Source organism: Aquarana catesbeiana, linkage group LG09 (assembly GCF_042186555.1).
Source record: "Aquarana catesbeiana isolate 2022-GZ linkage group LG09, ASM4218655v1, whole genome shotgun sequence".
NCBI lineage: Eukaryota > Metazoa > Chordata > Amphibia > Anura > Ranidae > Aquarana > Aquarana catesbeiana.
Window position 1 is genome coordinate 153,479,924 of NC_133332.1, and position 23,057 is coordinate 153,502,980.

The 23,057-nt window shown below is 40.9% G+C and overlaps 1 protein-coding gene across 4 annotated transcripts in view; it reads left to right on the forward strand.

Moving 5' to 3' along the window:
* The window catches only part of MTM1 (myotubularin 1), a 167,465-nt gene extending 162,008 nt beyond the window's left edge, over positions 1-5,457 (forward strand). For all 4 annotated transcript variants that reach the window (XM_073599275.1, XM_073599276.1, XM_073599277.1 and 1 more), the window contains one exon: positions 688-5,457. In XM_073599275.1, coding sequence (XP_073455376.1) covers positions 688-846 — 159 coding nt within the window. In that variant the 3' untranslated portion in view covers positions 847-5,457. The remainder of the gene's footprint in view (positions 1-687) is intronic.
* Positions 5,458-23,057: the final 17,600 nt, after the last annotated feature.

Consider the following 23,057-nt stretch of genomic DNA (forward strand, 5'->3'; position numbering starts at 1 on the left):
TGAAGTGAACAGCCTCAGATGATACACAGGGATGAAACAAATCTCCCCACATAATTTTTACATGTATGTCTGCTGTCTCTCCCTTTTCTATATTCTTTAGAATTCTTACATTGGGTTAGAATTTTCACTTCCTCATTCAGCTGTAGGAGTGTATTCTTGGCTTACACTGGGAGACAGCTGATTGGAGGAAAGGCACACATCCCCTCTCCACATTGGCAGAAAAATGAAGATCCTTTCTGAGCTGTGCTGTGACAAGACAAGCTCTCTGCTAATCTATTTAAAGCAACCTTCCTTGACACATTTTCAGCTGCGTTTATTTCCCATCTGAGAATATGTCAGAAGTTATGCTGATAACATAAGCGTGTTCCGGGTCTGTGACTCGTAAGTATTTGTCAGGTCAGCATGACTAGCACTTTCAAAAAGGGAAGTCAGCAATGACCACCTATATTATTCTCATGACAAGTTCCTTTTAAATGTAAACATCTGGGATGGCCTCAAAGAAGAGGCAACAAACAGGAGCATGGTTGTTGAGTTGCCAATAACCTGAAATGGTAGGTTCAGGTACTGGGGAGCTTAATAGATTCTGAGATGTTAAATGCACAGTATGTGAAAAATGAAAATATGAGGCATCTTATTTTTCCTTTTAGCTTGATTGATTTATTCCTGTTTTTGTCTCTAAATCAACAGCAGCCAAACCCTGTAGAACAGCGCTACATGGAGCTGCTAGCAATACGTGACGATTATGTCAGGAAACTTGAAGAACTGCAAATCTCCAATTCACCAAAAATGAACAATACCTCCACCTCTCCACCTTCACCGTCACGAATAATGCAAACACCATTTTGAACAAAACAAACTTTATATGAAGTATAGATACCGGCTGTGCTATTTTTCAGAAGGCCATTTTGAATGATGCCTTATTTGAAGGAAGTTGGAGTCTTCGCGGTTGAACAAAAATGTGCCTTTTTTAAGATCTTGAAATAGTCCTCTTTTTATATGTTGCACTGGTATACAGAGCTTGTTATACAATATGTAAGAAAGTACTTGGGATAGCTGTTAACCAGATCAGGTTGGTCATCGAAATATATTTTAGTAACGACAAAAAAATGCAGGTTGTTTTTATAAGGTTTGGTATTCATCCAAAAGACTTTGTATTTGATTTTTTTTTTTTTTTTGCATTTGTTTTTTCCTCCTCTTTGTCTTCAACAGCCCTTGTCTTCCTTTGTAGTGTGTACCAGAGTCACATATTGTGCAGGCCACACAGGGCAAGCCAACATCTGTTGTAAAGCGTTGCTGTACCTCTCAGTATTAATGCTCTCTACTGTAAGCTAAGATAAAAAAAAAAAAAAAAAAAAAATCTTTTTGTACTTCAAGAGTGCAAAATGTAAAAATAGAGGGCGTATAGTTTTCAAATGTAGCTCTGGTAGATTTAGCATTTAGTTCTTATGAAGTCATCTTGCGTTTTAAGTGCTGGAGATCGAGAAAAGTTTCAGGTTTACTGCATACTACTACCAAAGGTGAACTTCAGAACGCTGGTAAAATAAATTTAATTTAACATATGAAGTGCAGAGTTTTCAAATGATTGTATTTGCTTCATTTACCTATGTTAAAGAGCACCCGTAGGCCCATAGCTTTGATTCCAAAATGTGGAAATGACACAATGTGTATGTATTCCATGTATGGATGCAGTACTTGGGGGGGTTCAGTTTTTTTTGGACTTGTAACAGGAATCTGTTGCATACAGTATCTTACTTGCATAGGTTCAGGATATCAAAGTGCCAGTGCATTTTCCATGTTAGACTTACTATAGATGTTAGAGGTACTGCTGTAAGTCACACTGACAATAGGAAACAGTAAGTGCACCTTAGCTTGATAGTGGGAGTTTTAATTTGCTTGTTAACTTGATATTAGGCAAAAATTGCGCTAATTCTATATCTTGGTTGTAATGTTCCATTAAATATTCTTATTCGTGCTAAGGACCTCTATCTGTACACTATTGTTACTGCAACTTTTTCTTTGAAGCTTGCACAGAAAAATCAGTGAGTTATGTAATTGACTTATTTCTGTGGGCATCCAAGTATGGTGTATGGTTAATAGGACAGGGAGTTTTTTAGCCTATAGTTAATATAGTACCAAGTAAGTCATCTGGAATTGCTGAATGTTGGCCCCCGAGAGACTTTTTCATAAGACAACACTTGGCGGTACATTCAATGTCATATATAGCTGTTCATGCCACTTCTAAAGAATTAAGCCTTTCCTATTGATTCTCTCAGACCTATGCTGAAAACTGAACATTTGTGATCATTTCCTTGTATGTTCCATTTGGACATAATTTAGAGATTTTTTATGGTTTGCATGAAATCCTAGTGTAGATAAAATATGCTGCTTTGGATTCTGGTTTACTCGAGCTGTCAAGCTGCTCCATGCCTTTTATAAATGTATGTTCTCTACACATAACCACAATAGTTCATTTTAAACTAAGCCATTCGTCTTCCCTGTAGAACTTCGGCACAGCCTATTTTTTGCCTTCAATCTAGTTTGTTCATCCACACTTACTGTATCTTTATGACCAGACTTTTATACTAACCCTACCTCATTGTGACTTTGAAATTTTTCCTTGTCCCAATGAAAGCCAGAAGTTTGGTAGTTGTACAATTATTTACATTGAAAATTAACATCCTTATCTAGGAGACAAACCGAAAACGGGACTGTTGAGGTACTTTTTAAGGTCGCGTTCATACTGTACCGCTGCTATGCACTATAACAAATGCACACACAGTTCTAATATCATAAATTTGTAGTATTCGCATCCTTGCAGTTTCGCAGTGTGATTGTTTAAATTTGACCTGTCCAATATTTTTACCATTATAAAGCATTGGGAGGTGTGTGGAGTGATGGCATGTCATAATGGGTTACAGCATGCATTGATATCACAAAGAAAATGCACCTGAATTAAAGACTTGTGAGAATCCAAAACCCAGTAGTGCCATCTAGTTTTTCTGTTAAAATAGTGCGATTAGAGGAAATTCACAATTTAGGATTATGGTTTACAGTTTTGTAGATAATTTGTTATATTTACTACAAGATGGTAATCTTTCAAAAGCCACTTAATAGGCAGACGAGAGGTTAGTAAAGACTTTCTTAATTGTCCCATAAAACAATTTGTGTTATACTAAAGAATACCCAATTGTAAAGCAATTAGTCTGGAAAGGAATGATACATGTCTAAAAAGAATACATCCTGGAGACAGGTAAAAATGGTGTACACACAGGTATCATCTACATGTTAGAAACCAACCTTTCTGACATCCAATATTCTCCTCCACCATGCTTATTCAGGCCTTGGTGCATGCTGGTCAATCTCCCTATTACTGCCAGTCAATACCAAGGTTCTCTGTTAACCAGTCTATTATTAGAGAAGATTGGAAACTTGTATGAGACAATAATGGTGACTGGTCAGGAAAATCCAACTCAGCTGATCAGCTGCTGAGCTGCTCCCATCAGTATGTAGGTTTCTGCTCACATTTGAAGGGGCCCATAGATATTGCAATTGCCCCCTGGCAGATTTGGTCTACAGCCGCTTAAAAGCTCTTTGAAGAACCTTTAAAAAATGCCCTGCAATAAAGAAAGTGTAACGATTACCTCTAAAGCAGAGATCTTCGTTCTGTTACAGAGCTATAGCCACTGCAGAATCCTTTGAGAGTGTTTGATGCCTGGTTCCCCTCTATATTCAAGGCTTGCCCCCCGCAAGGCATTCAATGAACCCAGAAGTGTGTGCTGGATGCAGAAGATTCTTCAGGGGTCATAGCTCTTAGAGAGATGATCAGAGATCTCACCTTCGAGAGAGAGATATGTAGTAGGGCTTGCATTGATGGGCATGCACAATGCAGCATGTTTTTTATAGTTGCACTTCACTTGCATTTGTCATCAGACTCTGAGATCATGCAGAATTAAGTGATCGGTGCATTTGACTTCTATGCTGAATTAAGCTGCCTCAAGCTGCTTTTGCATTCCCATAGACTTGTATACAGAGAGAAGCGGTTGTGATGCAAACAAAAGCCTGTCGACACTGGCCACTAATTTTTCTTTCATAAATAGTTGATTGTACTGTCGCCAACAGGAGGTTGGGAAACTGGCAAACCAAAAAATATTAAAGCCTAAATTTAGTTGAAAAATCCAGCACAAGGGGCATTCCTGTACATGTCCCTGCTCATCAAGAGTGCTGACTATGCCCATGCTTTCCATCTCCACTCCTTCATTCAAAGAAGCTGTACTCTATGAATGAAAAATAATTCTATAAACGGAGGAGAGCATGAGCAGATGATTAAAAGCTCCACCTCCTCCATTCATCGTTTTTCACTCATAGAATGGGTGGAATTGGAGCAGGAAAATTTCAACTGAAGCAGAAGCCAGCAGCACGGGGGACACATCACATTGATGGGGGACACATCACATTGATGGGGAAGTAATGTCCTTTGCGTTTTTTTGGAATAAAGTTGTCCAGCCCCTGTAAAAGCCATGGCTTTTTGCTAGTGTCCTAGGAGGTTGGATGCCTTTTATTCAGCTCTGCTGAGGTCAATATTTTCGCTAGCCTTTTTGTTTTCTAATATTACTTTATTGACCGTATTTTTCTGCTATGATCTCCGCATCTGTTGGACCTCTACGTGGCTGTTATCCACCCCTCAGTTGAACTGCTTTTGGACATCCCAATTGTTTAATAATTCCTAAATTTGTGTGCCCCTCAATAGACAATGAAGAAAATAATGGACACAGGTCATGCCCCTCTGCGGCTCTATTTACTGCTTGCTCATACAACGAATAGAGTCAGGGATACACAAGGACTGGCTTTATGTTTTTGTTTTTCCAGTTTCTCAGCCTGCTGTAAGTGTCAGAATGATCTGATTACTTTGCCCTTTTTCCCTTTTAGGAGTTTGACCAGGAAACCATATTGTTTACAACTATCCCTGAGCTAGCCAATTGGCATGATGCATATTGTATTAACAGTGCGTCTGGGCACTAAATATGCTATTCATGTTTTTTAGATGTTTGCTACATTTTTATTAGATTTTTTTCAGGTATGTCTCCCCTTGTAAACTCTTCATTTTATTACAGTATTTGAAGGGATGTTTCAGGAATTTTTATGTTGTAGATTGTAAATTATTGTAAAGGTTTAGAGAGTTATATAATACTTATACAAAAAAATGGGTAGTATAAAAGATAATCATAATACGATTTTGTACATACAATACTAGATATAAATGCAGTAACACATTTGGATATCATTCATTGCTTAATGTATTTTTAAACCTGAAAAAAACTATGTATTTAGATGACATTTGCACATGTTAATATATGTATTCATTATCTTGTTTCCCTTTCTGTTTGGATGATATTTTGTCCACCCTGATTAAAATAGTCAAATCTGCTAATTAAACTTATTCTGCATAACTCCTCTTCATTTACGCTGTATAGTGTATTCTTTGCATTTTGAAGATGACTATATCTTCATTTTGCAGATATAAGCATGCAGGTTATGATTTCACTGGAAATTCGTTAAAGGATTAGTTCACCTCTTCCAGGAAAAAAAAAGGAATATAATGAAAAGGTTAACTAAACTCCCTGCTGTACTTACCTCCGTGGGTGATGTCCCTGCACATTTTCAAATTTGATAAGCTATATAATAGCTTTGTGTAGAAAATGTATGCTTTTGCACACTGACTAGCCTGCTGTAATGGCGGCCATTTTGTAAACCGCCAATGATTTTGAAAGTGTATGTAAATCCTAACAATGAACTTCTGGTCTGTGAAATATTCCATTAAGGCCCCTTTCACACAGCCGTTCCGTATGTCCATTTTTTCATCCATCCGTTGACGGATGAAAAATGGCATACATGTGTCTCTACGGGATAGCGGATGATCATCCGCTGACATCAGTCTCCGCTAAGCTCTGTTTTTTTTTTTATGAAGGAAGAAAACCCTATTTTTTTTTTTTCATCCGTAAAAAAAACAAAAAACGAACGGACGAAAAACTGATGCTAGCGAACGATCCGCTGACATCCGTTTTTAAAACCCTTTCCCCCTCATTAAACACACTGTATATAGCTGGTTACTAAGGAGGGGGCTGTGTCCTTAACCAATGAGTCATCAGCTGTCAGCCGGGGAAAAAAAACGGCGTGGGGTCCCCCCCCCCCCAGGTCCATACCAGACCCTTCAGGTATTGTATGGATTTGGAGGGGACTCCCCCCTAAAATCCATACCAGACTCTTATCCGAGCATGCAGCCCGGCAGGTCAGGAAAGAGGGGGGACGAGCGAGTGTCCCCCCCTCTCCTGAACCATACCAGGCTGCATGCCCTTAATGTGGAAGCTTTGGGGCAGGGGGGCTCTGCGCCCTCCCACCCCAAAACACCTTGCCCCCATGTTGATGGGGACAAGGGCCTCTTCCCGACAACCCTGGTCGGTGGTTGTCAGGGTCTGCGGGCGGGGACTTATCGGAATCTGTGGGCCCCCTTTAACAAACCTGGAGTTTGGCTTTAAAATGATTCTACTGGTTGTAGTTTTTTTTTTTAAAATAACAAACATGTTCTATTTACTTGTTCTGTGCAATGGTTTTGCACAGAATAGCCCGATCCTCTTTTTTTGGGTCCCCTGCCAGGGATCCTGGCTCCTCATGCCACCACAGCTCCCGTGTGTCCAATCACAGTAGGAACGGTTTGCCGGCTGCACGTGCGCCCCAGACCCAGTAGTCTTAAGACTAAAATGGCATTTTAGTTTTAGTCCCATTTTAGTCTTCTGCAATTGATTTAGTCGACTAAATCTCCAGTACATTTTAGTCGACTAAAATGTCCTACATTTTAGTCACCTAAAATCTCCAGTACATTTTAGTCGACTAAAACTCATTTTGGTCGTCTAAAATCTAAGCGGTGTACCTAAATTGTAATGTATTAACATTTCTCTACACTTTCCAAACTCATTATATACTTGGAGTGAAAAATCTAATATGTTATTTATTATTTCATTGAGGTATGAACATGCACTACAGACCAATGTTAATTTTGAAGTCAAATTTCAATTTAGTTTTAGTCTTAGTCTTTTGACTAAAATGGCATTTTAGTTTTAGTAGTATTTTAGTTGACTAAAATGTTTTAGTCGACGAAATTAACACTTTTACTAGGTACGTGATCTGGCAGGAACACGGATCTTTGGCTTTCCACAGTAAATGTACCCCTCACACAGTTATAAAACACTCTCAAGGAACACAGTTAACCCTTTGCTCACCCCTGATGTTAACCCCCTTCCCTGCCATTATTTAGCACGGATTACTGTATGGGTGTCACTGGTCCCCAAAAAGTGTCACTTAGTGTCAGATTTGTCCGCCTCAATGTAGCAGCCCCGCTAAAAATCTCTGATCGCCACCATCACTAGTTAAATAAAAATAAAAAAAATCCATAAATCTTTCCCATAGTTTGTAGATGCTATAACTTTTGCACAAACTAATATACGCTTATTGGAAAATTTTTTACCAAAAAAAGTAGCAGAATGCATATTGGCCTAAATGTATGAATACACATTATTTTTTAATTTTTTTTATTGGTTGTTTTATAGCAGAAAGTAAAAAATGTATTTTTTTTTGTTTTTTCAAAGTTGTCTGGTCTTTTTTGTTTTATAGCGCAAAAAATAAAAAACAGGGGTGATCAAATGCCACCAAAAGAAATCTCTATTTGTGGGGAAAAACAGGACAAATCTTACTTGGGTACAGCATCGCGCAACCACGCAGTTGTCAGTTAAAGTAATGCAGTGCAGTATTACAAAAAAAAGGCCTGGTCATGAAGGGGGGGAGGGGGCTGGTTAAACCTTCCGGAGCTGAAGTGGTGCGACATCCATGCTGTTATGTATGTTAGTAATGTGAGAGGAGACCTAAAGGAGTGAGGCGAGGAGTAGACAAGTAGATTGGGTGTCATTGGATTAAGGCTAAAACAAACCACCTGCCATTAAATCCACTTTAACTCCAAGCCATGTATGCACACAACTGCTGTGTTTTCTTTGTTGCTTGGTACCGCTAGGACCAGTCTAGTAGTGGTACTGGATGTATTTTAGGTATTCAAATTTTGCTAGCGTCCTGACTGCTTTACAGCCAGATTCTTCCCACAAGGTTTTTCATTTCTGAAGGGAGGACCTGTCTGTCCCAAATCTCAACAGCATCTACAATCTGGTTTGCCAAAAACTGCTGATTATATTCAGCTTTGCTGTTTCTCCAATAGAAACCAAGCCTCCAGCCTCCAGCTACCAGTGAAGAGAGCGGGTGAATACATTTGTCATTTTACTCTGTAAATAGTGTATTTTATTCAAAATAAAATATTTTCACAGTGCAGGAGTGCTAATACAGCAAATGTTCTGTGCAGGTATTCATCTGAATACGCAGAATTTTATTCTGTAAACATTCGCATTGTGTAGTCATTAATAACTGTCTAGAATTGTCTAAACCTTTATGGCCTTTGATATATACAGTGATAAAAGAGAAATACATATATATATATATATATATATATATATATATATATATATATATATAATCAGGCTATGCCCCCCACCCCAAAATATTTTTGGCAGTTTTTTTTGGGGGGGGGGGGCAAATACCTAATTCTGTCAGGTACCCGCTTCCACTTCTTCTGGGATCATGTAGGCGATTTCAGCAGATGTTCTGCTTCCCCCTAACCAGGTCCCAGGGGGCTGTGGGTCTATTCACAAAGCGCAGCTCAACACACGCATGCACAGTGTGAAGCTGCAAAGAGAGCTGACTTCCCACATCCAAGATGGTGGCACTGGGGACCTGAAGACAGACGAAGAACAAGTCTCGGTGAGGACAGCACTGGATCCCTGGACACGTAAGTGTCCTTTTATTAAAAGTCAGCAACTACAGTATTTATAGCTAATGACTCTGAATTTTTCATTAACTGACTGAATATCCTCTTTAACGCCAGGCAGATATGGAAGGCACGCATTATAGCTCTGTAATCATTAAAAGATTGTTTTTTAAAAAAAATACAAGTAGTGGATAATGCTATTTACTTTACAGCAGAGCTTAGAGGGGGAGGAGCGAGAAGCAGCACAAAGGGCCACCTGGGGTCGCAGTGCAGGGAGCATGCTGATGGGAGGAGTTTCTCCAGTCACTTAGTTGGAGAGGCAATAGGCCCTGTAGATGAAAGTGAAACTGCAGTAGAGAAAGATCAGGTCCCCTCCTCCACCAGTCAGAGTTGTATAAATTTCTAGACTGGATAGACAAAAATACAAATCCTTTGGCGGGTAAAACAACACTCATATGTTGGACAAAAAAGGAGGAAGGAATAAGACTTTGTATGAGGCATGTCACTGAATTGATACCTTGTTCATATTGATCATTGAATTATTTATTGATTACAAATCAAGTTAAAAAATGTCAATAGTAAAGGACACAATATACTGTAAATAACAGTTCACTAGTATCAATATACAGTTATTATACAAAGTAAAATACAACCTGATTAGCAGTACAGTTTCATAAAATGCCCATCCATTGATTATAATTAAATAAACGTCGGTGAGGATGTAATTTCTGACACGGAGAGAGGGGCCTGAGTGTGCCGGCCAGTGCACGGATGGGCGCGAACCTGTGCAAGAGCCTGGCGGATCCGAAGGAGAGGAAGAGAGGAGAGGTGTCCGCAGATGACATCCACTCAGCCCGCCCCGGATCACATGCGCTGCTGTGACGCGCTCTCGGCGGATCACCCAGAGAACGTGGGTGAGTCTGACGGGAGGTGCTGAGCAGGTCGGTGTGTGTGGAGAGGGGAGCGGTGTGGTACCCCCCTCCCCCCCGTTGTCCTACCACTTGGACCCGGATGGCTGTAGTCCCTCCGTGACCTATGGAGGTTTGGCGGTGGGTGCTTAGCTTTTCTCCCGTCATGGTCCCGACAGAGTAAGGAGTTGCCGGGAGCTGCTGGAGATGAATCCACGAGGCAAGAGACAGTAGTATTGACGAGCAGAAACGAGAGGTATCCCTTTTGCTAATGCACAGATTAAGTGTATGCCTTGGAAGCTGGAGTTAAAGACATCCAGGGCTGAGAAACGGTACAGGCTTTAATAAGAAGGAAGTACGTGTGGGTGTATTACATACTATGTGGACTGCCAAGGGTTTATTTATATAAGAGAACTGCCATTAAATAATAACGCATGGAAGGAATCAAACTATAGGTTTTGAACAGCCCACCTATGTATCCTTTAAGAAGACCAAGGAGGCAACTATCAGGAAAGTAGCTTTCCTGAGGATCACAGCAAAATTTTACTCAGGTCTTATCTATAGAGTGCGATTAAGTTCCTGTACGTTGGAGGAATGATTGCCGGAGTGGGTGATGATTTATGAAAACTATAACTGTGCGGTAAACATGGCATAACTCTGGTGTGAGGTAACGAAATCATCCCCATAGCGGTTAATTAATTTCAGCAGCCCTGAAGGAGACTGGAAAGGAGGTGGGGCGTTCCTAAGTACTAGCAACTCTCCCTCTATAGACATAGCAGCCAGCGAAGACTTGCCAGAGGTTGACCCTACCGGACTATTCAAAATATCTGTCAAAAATAGTTGAAAAGGGGAGGCCCCAACCACAGAGCTATCTCCAGTGCCTTGTGCACTGGTGGGTTTCCCAGGTGCCCCTTGTGTTTTTTTTTGTTTTTTTTTTCTTACTTCTCCTACCTACCCCGGGATCTTTTGACCCTCATTTCTGTGCCCCTCCTCCTCCTGAGTGGGGAAAGGGAATTGAACGAACTAAGGCTATGTTTCCCCAAAGTCGCGCGATTTACACTGCGACTTTACAATGCGATTTATGTTGCGATTTGATGCAACTTTAACCACTTGACAACTGGGCACTTACACCCCCTTCCTAACCAGACCAATTTTCAGCTTTTGGTGCTCTCACATTTTGAATGACAATTACTCAGTCATGCAACACTGTATCTATATGAAATTTTTGTCCTTTTTTTCACACAAATGGAGCTTTCTTTTGGTGGTATTTAATCACCGCTGGGTTCTTTTATTTTTTGCGCCGTAAAAGAAAAAAGACCGAAAAATCTGTAAAAAAATACATTTTCTTCATTTCTGTTATAATATTTTGCAAATTAGTAATTTTTCTTCATATATTTTGGCCAAAATTTATACCGCTACATATCTTTGGTAAAATTAACCCAAATCGGTGGATATTATTTGGTCTTTGTGAAAGTTATAGAGTCCAAAAGTTATGGTGCGAATATCTGAAAATTGATCACACCTGAAGTACTGACGGCCTATCTAATTTCTTGAGACCCTAACATTCCAGAAAAGTACAAATACCCCCCAAATGACCCCTTTTTGGAAAGAAGACATTCCAAGGTATTTAGAAAGATGCATGGTGAGTTTTTTGAAGTTGTCATTTTTTCCCACAATTCTTTGCAAAATCAAGGTTTTTTTTTTACTTTTTTATTTTTCCCACAAAATTGTCATATTAGCAGGTTATTTCTCACACACCGCATATGCATACCACAAATTACACCCCAAAACACATTCTGCTATTACTCCCGAGTACGGCGATACCACATGTGTGAGACTTTTACACAGCGTGGCCACATACAGAGGCCCAACATGCAAGGGAGCACCTTCAGGCGTTCTGGAGCACCCAGGCCAATTCTGACATTTCTCTCCTACATGTAAAAATCATCATTTATTAGCTAGAAAATTACATAGAACCCCAAAACATTATATATGTTTTTTTAGCAAAGACCCTAGAGAATACAATGGCGGTCGTTGCAACTTTTTATCTCGCACGGTATTTGCGCAGCCATTTTTTTAACGCGTTTTTTTGGGAAAAAAAACTGTTTTGTGCTTTACAAAAACCAAAACAGTAAAGTTAGCCTAATGTTTTTGCATAATGTGGAAGATGAAGTTACGCCGAGTTAATAGATACCCAACATGTCACCTTTCAAAATTGCATGCGCTTGTGGAATGGCGCCAAACTTTGCTACTCAAAATTCCCCATAGGCGACGCTTTAAAATTTTTTACTGGTTACATGTTTTGAGTTACAGAGGAGGTCTAGGGCCAAAATTATTGCTCTCGCTCTACCGATCGCAGCAATACCTCACATGTGTGGTTTGAACACCGTTTTCATATGTGGGCGGGACTTACGTATGCGTTCGCTTCTGCATGCGAGCACACAGGGACAGGGGCGCTTTAAACATTTTTTTTTTTTTATTGTTCATTTTACTTTATTTTAGTTGGATGCTTTTTTCCAAAAAAAAAAAATCTTTGACCACTTTTATTCCTATTACAAGGAATATAAACATCCTTGTAATAGGAATATGGCATGACAGGTCCTCTTTACAGTGAAATGTGGGGTCAATAAGACCCCACATCTCACCTCTAGGCTGGGAAGCCTGAAATTAAAAAAAAAAAAAAAACGATCCTGGCTTCGATCGTAGCGGTGAGTCGGTAGAAGCGCGGGAGGGGGGGACATCCCCTCTCGCCTCCCGTAAGAACGATCAAGCAGTGGAACAGCTGCTATGATCGTTCTCATGGTGTAGAGAATCGCTGGCTGAAAAAACTGATATCAGAATGATGCCTGTAGCTGCAACCATCATTCAGATATCTCCGCACAAAGTCAAGGACGTTGTATGACGGCCGGCGGGCGGGAAGTGGTTAAAACGCTTTTTTTTTTTTTAACACAAAGTTGTCCATTTATACAATATTTCTACCACATAACATGTACATGCCAAAAATGACACCCCAAAATAGATTCTCCTGCTCCTCCTGAGTACATGAGGGGGCATGGCGGGGGCATGGCAGAGTATGGCGGGGGCATGGCAGAGTATGGCGGGGGCATGGCAGAGTATTGCACAGCATTGCAGAGTATTGTGGGGGCATTGCAGAGTATTGTGGGGGCATTGCAGAGTATTGCACAGCATTGCAGAGTATTGCACAGCATTGCAGAGTATTGCACAGCATTGCATAGTAGTGAGGGATGGCTGAGCATTGATGGATGGCTGGATGTCTCTGTGCAGCGCTGTGGGCACTACACATACAGCCCACAGTGCTGCAGACATCCATCCATCCCCCTCCCCGCTCACTGTGTACCGATCGGTACACAGGAGGGGAGGAGAGGAACCGGCATCATCAGATGACGCCGGTCTGTTTACATGTGATCACATGGTAAACGGCCGCGATCAGCGGCAATTTACCGGGATCCGTGATGCGCCGGGTCCTCTGGAACCGGCGGTCACGGATGTGTTCAGGTGCGCGCCCCAGGGGGCGCGCGAGAGGGGAATTCTGGGAGGACGTCATAGTACGTCCTCCCAGAGTTATCCAACCGCCCTGCAGCCGTCATTCGGCTATGGGCCGGTTGGTAAGTGGTTAAAAACGACTTTGATCTGCGATTTAGCCAGAGTGATGTAATTCCTTATCCTGCTTAGTTACTTCCCCTTCCTGTCTTCCACACTCACGTACATCAATATAGGAAGTGATGTATTTGGGAGGAGCAGAGATCATGTGCTTCCGTAGACTTCCGTGGAAGTCGCAACAAAGTCGCGGTGTCAGACATGTACATGCGACTGCATTGCGACTCAATACCTTTCTATGGAGAATAAGTCGCACCGAAGACAGAACAAAGTAGTGCAAGAACCCTTTTTGGAGACACTGCGACTTGAGTCGCACTAATTAGAACGGGGACCATTGAAATACATGGGTTTTGACTTGTCATGCGACTTGACATGTGTTAAGTCACAAAACAAGTCGCAGTAGTGGAAACAGAGCCTAAAAGATAGGAGGGACTAAAAAGAGAGGCACTACGAGCAAGGCTTCATCTAAATCAAGGAGGGGCCCCCTAGATCTCCGAAAGAAAAAGTACTAGCAACTACAATTGAACATTACATGGCTCAAGCCCGAAGACTACAGGAATGGAGAAACAAGGGTCAGCTAAAGCTGATAAGAAAAGGGGAGCAGAGAAGACGATAGGAAATGTATCAGATCAATCTAGGGACGATCTAACAACAGAAAGTGAACTGGAGATAACTAGACTGGAAGAACAGAGAGAAGAGGCCCAAATCCCCACTAAAGGAGAGATAATGGGAATGTTCCTCAGACTAGAAAACTCAATTAAGGAGGATATAAGCTTGTTGAGAGCTGACCTGGGAAACTTATTGGGAAGAGTAGAGATGGACGAAAAGAAAACAGATAAACAAGCCCAGGAGTTGGGTAACCTACAGGAGCAAGTCAAATCAAGCCAACATAACCAGAAGATAATCCTCGATAAATTAGAAGACCAAGAAAACCGTAATAGGAGACAGAATATGAGAATTTGATCAGTCCCGGAAACCAGAGGGGAAAACCTGAGAAAAATAATAAGTACAATTCTAGGCCCTATTCTAGATGGAGGAGTAGAGGACTTTCCAAAAATAGAGAGGGTACATCGGGTTGGAAAACTAAACAACACAGGAGGGTCCAGGCCAAGGGACATAATAGTTAGATTCAGGTTTTATGAAGATAAGGCAGAAATCTGGACAAAGATGAAAGCTCCCTTGAGATATGATGGCATAGTTCTTCAAGTTTTCTCCGATCTGGCACCTGAAACCCTGGCAAGAAAGCGACTATTAAAACCGCTCTTGGAGCAGATGCGGACAAAGAACATTAAGTATCACTGGGGTTTTTTCAGGCTTGTTTACTGGGCTTTAAAGAAGGGTGCTCTTTTTGTAACAAGCTAGACATACAGGTGCCAGAGCTGCCAGGCTGGATGGATGAAAAAGGGGAAATTTATTAGGAGGAAAGGGACAGATGGGAGGAAGAGAAAGGAAGGGAGAGAGGTAAAAGGAAGGAAGAGAAAATGAGAAAGCAGGATAACTGATTCTTTTATTGGGTTGGGGTGGGTGTTGGTGGGGTGGATTTGGAGGAGGGTTGAGTTAGGTGGAACTGGGTTTGGTGTTTGTCTGGTGGCTGGTCTCCCGTTCCTTCTCTCCACCATTTTATCATGATGGGGGGGACGGAGGGCACACCTAGAGTCCCACCTTGGTTCTAAGAGATTATCTGAGGGTCACGGTAATCCGAGGCCCTTGACTGTCTAGCAGCCATGGTGGAGCCTGAGTGTGGGGGGGTGGCGGGTGGAGAAGGGGGGTGGAGTGGGGGGAGAGGTTTGAGGGTGGATACCTCTGGTACTTTGCAAACAAGAATGTCTAGACTCCGAGATAGTCAAGTAAAGTGTCCTCAGCATAGGAAAATAGTACAGAAGAAATGACAACAATAAATTTTACGACCTACAATGTCAGAGGTTTAAATACTCCCACCAAGAGACCTAAGATCCTAAAAGAATTAAAACGATGTGGGGCAGGGGTGGTCTTTTTACAAGAGACCCATCTATCCCACGAGTCTAATGTGAAATTACACTCCTGTAACTTTCCAACATGGTATTGCGGAGACACAATCACAAAGAGAGCTAGAGGTGTCGCAATAGGGTTTGCAAAAGGAATCCGATTCTCCTTGGAGGGCAGGTTGACAGACCCTGAAGGGAGATTCCTCTTCCTAAAAGGTAAACTAGGTGAAATGGAGTGCATGTTGACAAATATCTATGCCCCGAATAGGAACCCGATTAAGTATTTAAAGGTTATTCTGGGGAAGTTGATGGAATTTAAGAGAGGGTATGTAATCCTGATGGGTGATATGAATTTCTGCATGGATCCAGGTTTAGATAGTACGTCCCGGGTGCAGCGGACAAACAACGTACAATTAAAAAAGATAAAACAAAAATTGCATGCTTGTCAACTGGTAGATATTTGGAGGATTCTTCACCCTAAAAAACAAGACTTTACGTTTTACTCCCCTGTACATGGGACTTACTCCAGGATAGATTACATCTTGGTCGAACATAGAATGATCGAGTGGGTGACGGACTCTGGTGTAGAAATCTCAACATTATCGGATCACTCCCCAGTAAGAATGAAGATGGTAGTACCTAGTAATCAAAGACAATCATATGCTTGGCGCTTAAATGAAGACCTTATCCGGGATGAGGTGACCTCAGCAATCCTGAGAAAGGAATTAGAACAATACTTTGAAACAAACGACACAGGGGAGGTTTCGAGGTCTATCCTGTGGGAGGCACACAAGGCCTATATAGGAAGGATTCCGATAGAAGTAGGTACAAGGAGAAAAAAAGAGAGATCTGGGAAAATTAAAAAATTAAAGGAAGAGATTTTCAGAGCCGAGCAAGAACATAAGAAATACCAGGGCACTCAGACAGCTGTATATCAAAACTTAGTAATAAAAGGGGACGAACTGAAGGATCTTATGGAATATGAAACAAAAAAAAACATTCAATAGAATAGCTAAAGAGAGATACCAGTGGGGGAATAAGGTTAGCAAACATCTTGGTAGAATGATGCAAAAGAAAAAAGCTATAAATTACATAGAAAAAATCCAAATGAAAGGAGGAGAAATGGTCCATTCTACCAAGGGTATAGCGGAAACATTCCAAAATTATTACCAGGACTTGTACTCAGTAGACTCCGATGGGGGGCAGCCAGGAGACAAAAGAGGCAAAATAAACGACTTTCTTAAAAAGGCTGGACTATCTAAAATTCCAGAAAACTTACGAGAATAATTCGAGACCCCAATAACAGACGAGTAAATAAATAAAGCCCTCTCAGATTCGGCCCAGGGGAAAAGTCCTGGCCCGGATGGGTTTACAACATACTATTACAAAAAAATACAAAGAGATTCTTACCCCAAGGTTATGCCAATACATGAATGGCTTGGGGGCAGACTATGAAATGGGAGGTGAGGCTCTGTCTGCCATTATTACAGTAATCTTGAAGGAGGGGAAAGACGGGACGATGTGTTCTAGTTATAGGCCAATTTCGCTGCTAAATGCAGACACAAAATTGTACGCTAAGGTACTGGCAGGTAGGATAAAAGGAGTAATGAATCTCCTAGTACATCTGGACCAGGTGGGCTTCACTCCCAGAAGGGAGGGAAGGGACAACGGGGTGAGAACGTTGCACCTCCTCCAGAGGATAAAAGATAGTGGGCCCCCAGGTCTACTCCTGTCAATAGACGCCGAAAAGGCCTATGATAGGGTAGACTGGGGGCTCACGATACAGACTTTAGAAACTACGGGAATTGGCCCTAGAATGATCCGGTGGATCAAAACACTATACCACCACCCAACAGCAACTATAAGAGTAAATGGGTAGCAGTCTGTACCCTTTGAGATGAAAAATGGGACAAGACAGGGGTGTCCTTTATCCCTGCTTTTATTTGTGCTATCTTTGGAGCCACTATTGGCTATGGTACGAAATAACCACGACATAAGTGGATTTAAGATTGGAGAGGAAGAACATAAACTTGCAGCATTTGCGGATGATGTATTATTTTATATTTCCAACCCTCGGATCACAATGCCTAATTTATTAAATACTTTAAAACAATATGGGGAAATATCTAATTTTAAAATAAATTTAGAAAAGTCATAAATCCTCAACATAAGGGTACGTAAGACAGAAGAACAACTGCTGAAAACTGAATTTAAGTTTTCCTGGAGGAGGGAACTGAATTATCTGGGAATTAAGTTAGCGAACACTATGAAAAAGGTATACAAAATAAACTATATACCTTTGCCAGACGAAATTAGAACTGAATGTAATAGAATAATTGGTAGGCCTATATCATGGATAGGTTGTATTAATATTATAAAGATGGCCCTCCTACCAAAGATTACTTATAAGTTTCAGATGTTGCAATTTGGCTCTACCCCAACCATACCTCAGAAAGTTAAAATCGATAATAATGAATTCAATATGGAAATACAGAAAACCGAGAGTATCCTTTGCAACTTTAAGACAGGAAAAGAAAAGAGGAGGGCTAGCTGTACCAGATATTCGTAATTACTATAATGCGATTGTGTTGTCAAGGATGGTCGAATGGGTCAAGGAAAAAAACGATAAAAGATGGGTCAAGATAGAAAAAACACTTAGCAAGGCACAACTGGGAAACATAATATGGAACCCACCACACTTTAGAACGTTGGATGTAAATACACTCGCACTTGCACGGAATGTTTTAAAAATTTGGGATAAGATGTATAAACACCTTAATGGGAACTATAATTCTCCATTAATTGCGTTAAAAGACAATTCATTTTTTGCGCCAGGGGAAAAGACAACAGGGGGAAACTGGATTAAAAAAAAGACACGACACAACTTAGAGACATAATTAAAAAAGGAAAAATCTTATCACTTCAAGAGTTAAAACACAATAATGATTTTTGGTTGATCGATGAGTGGCGGTATCTCCAGTTATACCACTTTATTAAGAGTCTTTATTAAGAGTAAAGATTAGGCCTTAGATTGGGTATTAAGGAATTATATTACGGGGATAGAATTGTTGTATGAATTTTATTAGTGCATTTACAAAGCTACTATGATGTGACAAAGAGTTGGGATAATAATGAGCTGTAATGGTGATTTAAGTTTCCCAAATAGAGTTCGCTGAAGTGGCAAATAAAAAGAAAAAAAAAAAAAAATTAAATAAACGTCAGCAATTGCTCTTAGTGAGCCAAACTTGTCTGGGCATCAGTTCGATGTATACACGACGCACGTTTCATGGCTCACACCAATCATCAGGAGTAAAGTGCTCTGAAATTAAATCAATAACATATCTATAAATATAGGATACCCTTTAAACGGAGGACCATCTCTCAAAAAAAGTCTACTTTTTCACAGCATTGTATGTAAAGCACTCTGGGGAACATGGATTTTTTGAAAGTTTTGCCAATGTGCACCTGCTCTTTTTCCTCTGCCTGTACCTCTCTTGACCACAGTAGAAGCATTGCCAGGTTCCCAATTTCGGTTCTCCTGCTGCTACCTACAGTGACTGTCACAGAAAGTCACCTAACATGTCTTACTTTGGCATCTGGGTTCTCATGAGTAGCTTTGTTGGCATAGCTCACTTCCCATAATAGCAGTATGGAGGATTATAAACGCAAGGGCACTGGTACTTTGAGCCTTTCAAGCTCTTAATCCACTAACCGCTCCAGGCTGGCTTGCAGTGTTCCTCCTGGGTTGTTCTCCCCTGCTAGAGTCCCCATGTTCCTCTTAGTCTTCCCTAGCTCTGCCCACCATGGCCTCCCCTTCTTCGTTATCCAGGGTGGAAATTTCCGCATTTGTGGGATTTTTTTTTTAAATCACTGCTGTTGGCTCAGAATGCAGGGGCCACATGCGTACTTCTATGCCTTCTCCTCCAGAGTCTGTCTCTGATATGCCTACAACTACTTCTGCACAGCTGAGGATCATGAGGAGTCTAAACCTTTTAGATTATCTGGTGCCTGAGAAGGTTTAGTCTTCAGCCAGCTGACATAACCCCTAGCGCATTTTCTACTGCAGTCAAATTTGGGAAAACCCCACTAGGTGTTTATTATGTGTTACCATTTTACATATAATATCTAAAATTTTATTTAAAAAAAAATTACCTTGATATTTCTTAAAAGAAGGTGTCATGGCAGACTGCAAACATTTTGGAACAGAATCTGCCTAAAGCTGGCCATAGACAGATCAAAATTTGGCTAGTTTCTGGTGCACTGGCCGAATTTTGATCCATCTGTAAGCAAGCTGGTTGTACTAAAGTTGATCTATCAATCAACCTGTCTTTTTTTTTTTTTTAACTCGATCACTACCAGCGGCTATAGCTGCCGGCAGTGATCATTGTAGTCTGATGGCTGGGAAACCTCCCGCTGTCAGAATACATTAGCGCAGTGTGAGGGATTCCCCATCAACAATTTTGGAGCAATTTTCCTTTCTTCAACCACAGGTATGGCCTGCCTTAAGATGGCCATAGATGGGTAGAAAATAATTTGAAACGCTCGACTGCTTGACTTTCCACATGTTAGTAGGCTCATATTGATTATCGAAATGCGAAGAACGGTCATGTTATAATTTTTTAGTAATGAATGATTTTCGAAAAATCGCATAAGCATGTGTAAAACTTAACCTCAAAAGCACAGCTAAAATCTCCCAACCCACCCTTTTGTCCATAAATGGAAGCACAGTGGACTTCATAAAGAGGAATGCATGGACGAGTAGTGGAATAGTGTAATTGGGCAGGACAGGCTGAGTTTCCTCTCATTAACCTACAATGCAGAAAGACAAGCTTCTAAAACCCACAGACAGTGTTAAAATCTAGTTTACTGATGATGAGATTTGCCAGCACAGTGCAGACGAGGTTAAAGGATTTGTAAAGGTTCGTTTTTTGTTTTTTTTAAAATAACAAACATGTCATACTTGTCACCTAAAGAGTGAACCTCCAGGTGTGTCACTCTTCCCAGGTGGAAGTGCAATTCCTATCCAAACAGGGTGATAGATTAATATGTGAATGTGAGATCATGTGATTAAAGGTGTTCCCGCCCTATGATCTTACAATTAAATAAATATTGTGTGTTAGTGGCTCAATACCGTGAATACTTATGTGTTACAATACAATATTAAAAATCCAGTACTAAAAAAATTCATCAAATAAGTCCATCACCAAATTCATCAAAAAAATCCACTAAAAAAAATCACAAAGAGAGAATATATATATATATATATATATATATATATATATATATATATATATATATATATATATATATATATGAAAAACGTTTTTGTAATGTAAAGTCCAATATTTTTTAGTGCGAGTGATTAAGTTCCAAGTGACTTGCATTAATATCCAAAGTGACTCGTGCATATGCTTAGCCGCAGGTCATGTGCTAAAAGTGAAGTGACAAATCAAGTGCATAAAAACTAGCACAAAACTAGCTGCAATCCAAGAGATCCGGATCGGCGTGCGTTCCACAGACCGGAACTCCACACACCGAAAGTGACGTGAATGCGTACCAAGCTCCACCTTGCGCGTTTCGTCATAGAACATTGTCTGAGGTGGTGCCATCTTGGTACACCTCACGTCTATTATATTGAGCGGTCGTGCAGGGTCCACCCCCCATAATTAGGTGTATTAAACCGGGGGGAACTGGTTGTTATACTCTAAAAACCCTTTTACAAGTCCCGGGGGGGAAGGGGTGTATATACACTGAGCAAAATTATAAATGCAACACTTTTCTGTTTGCCCCTATTTATCATGAGCTGAACTCAAAGATCTTTGACTTTTTCTATGTACACAAAAGGCCTATTTCTCTCAAATATTGTTCACAAATCTGTCTAAATCTGTGTTAGTGAGCACTTCTCCTTTGCCAAGATTATCCATCCACCTCACAGGTGTGGCATATCCAGATGCTGATTAGACAGCATGATTATTGCACAGGTGTGCCTTAGGCTGGTCACAATAAAAGGCCACTCTAAAATGTGCAGTTTTATCACCCAGCACAATGCCACAGATGTTGCAAGTTTTGAGGGCGCGTGCAATTGGCATGCTGACTGCAGGAATGTCCACCAGAGCTGTTGCCCTTGAATTGAATGTTAATTTCTCTACCATAAGCCATCTCCAAAGGCGTTTCAGAGAATTTGGCAGTACATCCAACCAGCCTCACAACCGCAGACCAGCCCAAGACCTCCAAGATCGTCTGAGACCAGCCACCCGGACAGCTGCTGCAAAAATCAGTTTGCATAACCAAAGAATTTCTGCACAAACTGTCTCAGGGAAGCTCATTGGGGTCTCGACCTGACTGCAGTTCGTCATTGTAACCGACTTGAGCGGACAAATGCTCACATTCGATGGCGTATGGCACTTTGGTAAGGTGTTCTCTTCATGGATGAATCCCAGTTTTCACTGTACAGGGCAGATGGCAGACAGCGTGTATGGCTTTGTGTGGGTGAGTGGTTTGCTGATGTCAACCCTGTGGATCGAGTGGCCCATGGTGGCGCTGGGGTTATGGTATGGGCAGGCGTATGCTATGGACAACGAACACAGGTGCATTTTATTGATGGCATTTTGAATGCACAGAGATACAGTGACGAGATCCTGAGGCCCATTGTTGTGCCATTCATCCACGAGCATCACCTCACGTTGCAGCATGATAATGCACGGCCCCATGTTGCAAGGATCTGTACACAATTCCTGGAAGCTGAAAACATCCCAGTTCTTGCATGGCCAGCATACTCTCTGGACATGTCACCCATTGAGCATGTTTGGGATGTTCTGGATCGGCTCAGGACAGCGCGTTCCAGTTCTTGCCAATATCCAGCAACTTCGCACAGCCATTGAAGAGGAACGGACCAACATTCCCTAGGCCTCAATCAACAACCTGAGCCAAATGGTGGTTATACCAGATACTGTCTGGTTTCCGGACCCCTCGGACCCCCCCATACAGTAAAACTGCACATTTTAGAGTGGACTTTTATTGTGGCCAGCCTAAGGCACACCTGTGCAATAATCATGCTGTCTAATCAGCATCTTGATATGCCACACATTATATCATATATGCGTATCTAAGTTTTGACCCCCCCCCAGGTTTACCCTGGCACTTTCCAATTTTAGGGCACTATATATATATATATATATATATATTCTTTAGAAAACATTTCTTATAAAATGTTTTACCATAATAAAATTATATACTAACATAGATGACATTGGCTAATGAGTAATGTATACATTCACCATATGAGTGCATGTATATGTGCGTATCTTCAATATATATATCTTCTATTTTATTTCAAATGTTTCCGGGATTTATAGTTGATACATATCTATTTTTGAATATAGGCTTACAAAACAAGGATATGTATCTTTTACACTATACTTTTCTTTCCTTTGAGTGTTTATTAACACTATTTTTAGAATATTTTAGTTTTACTAGATAATATATGCATTGTATTGGTGAGCGGAAATGCAGGGACTAATTTACAATTTGACAACAGGGGGCGTGTGACATGGAGAATGTAGGATTCCGTGCGGGTAGATACGTGCCAATGCTGGTCTGGACTGCATGAATTATATACACCCCTTCCCCACTGGGACTTGTAAAAGGGTTTTTAGTGTATAACAACCAGTTCCCCTGGTTTAATGCACCTAATTATGGGGGGGGTGG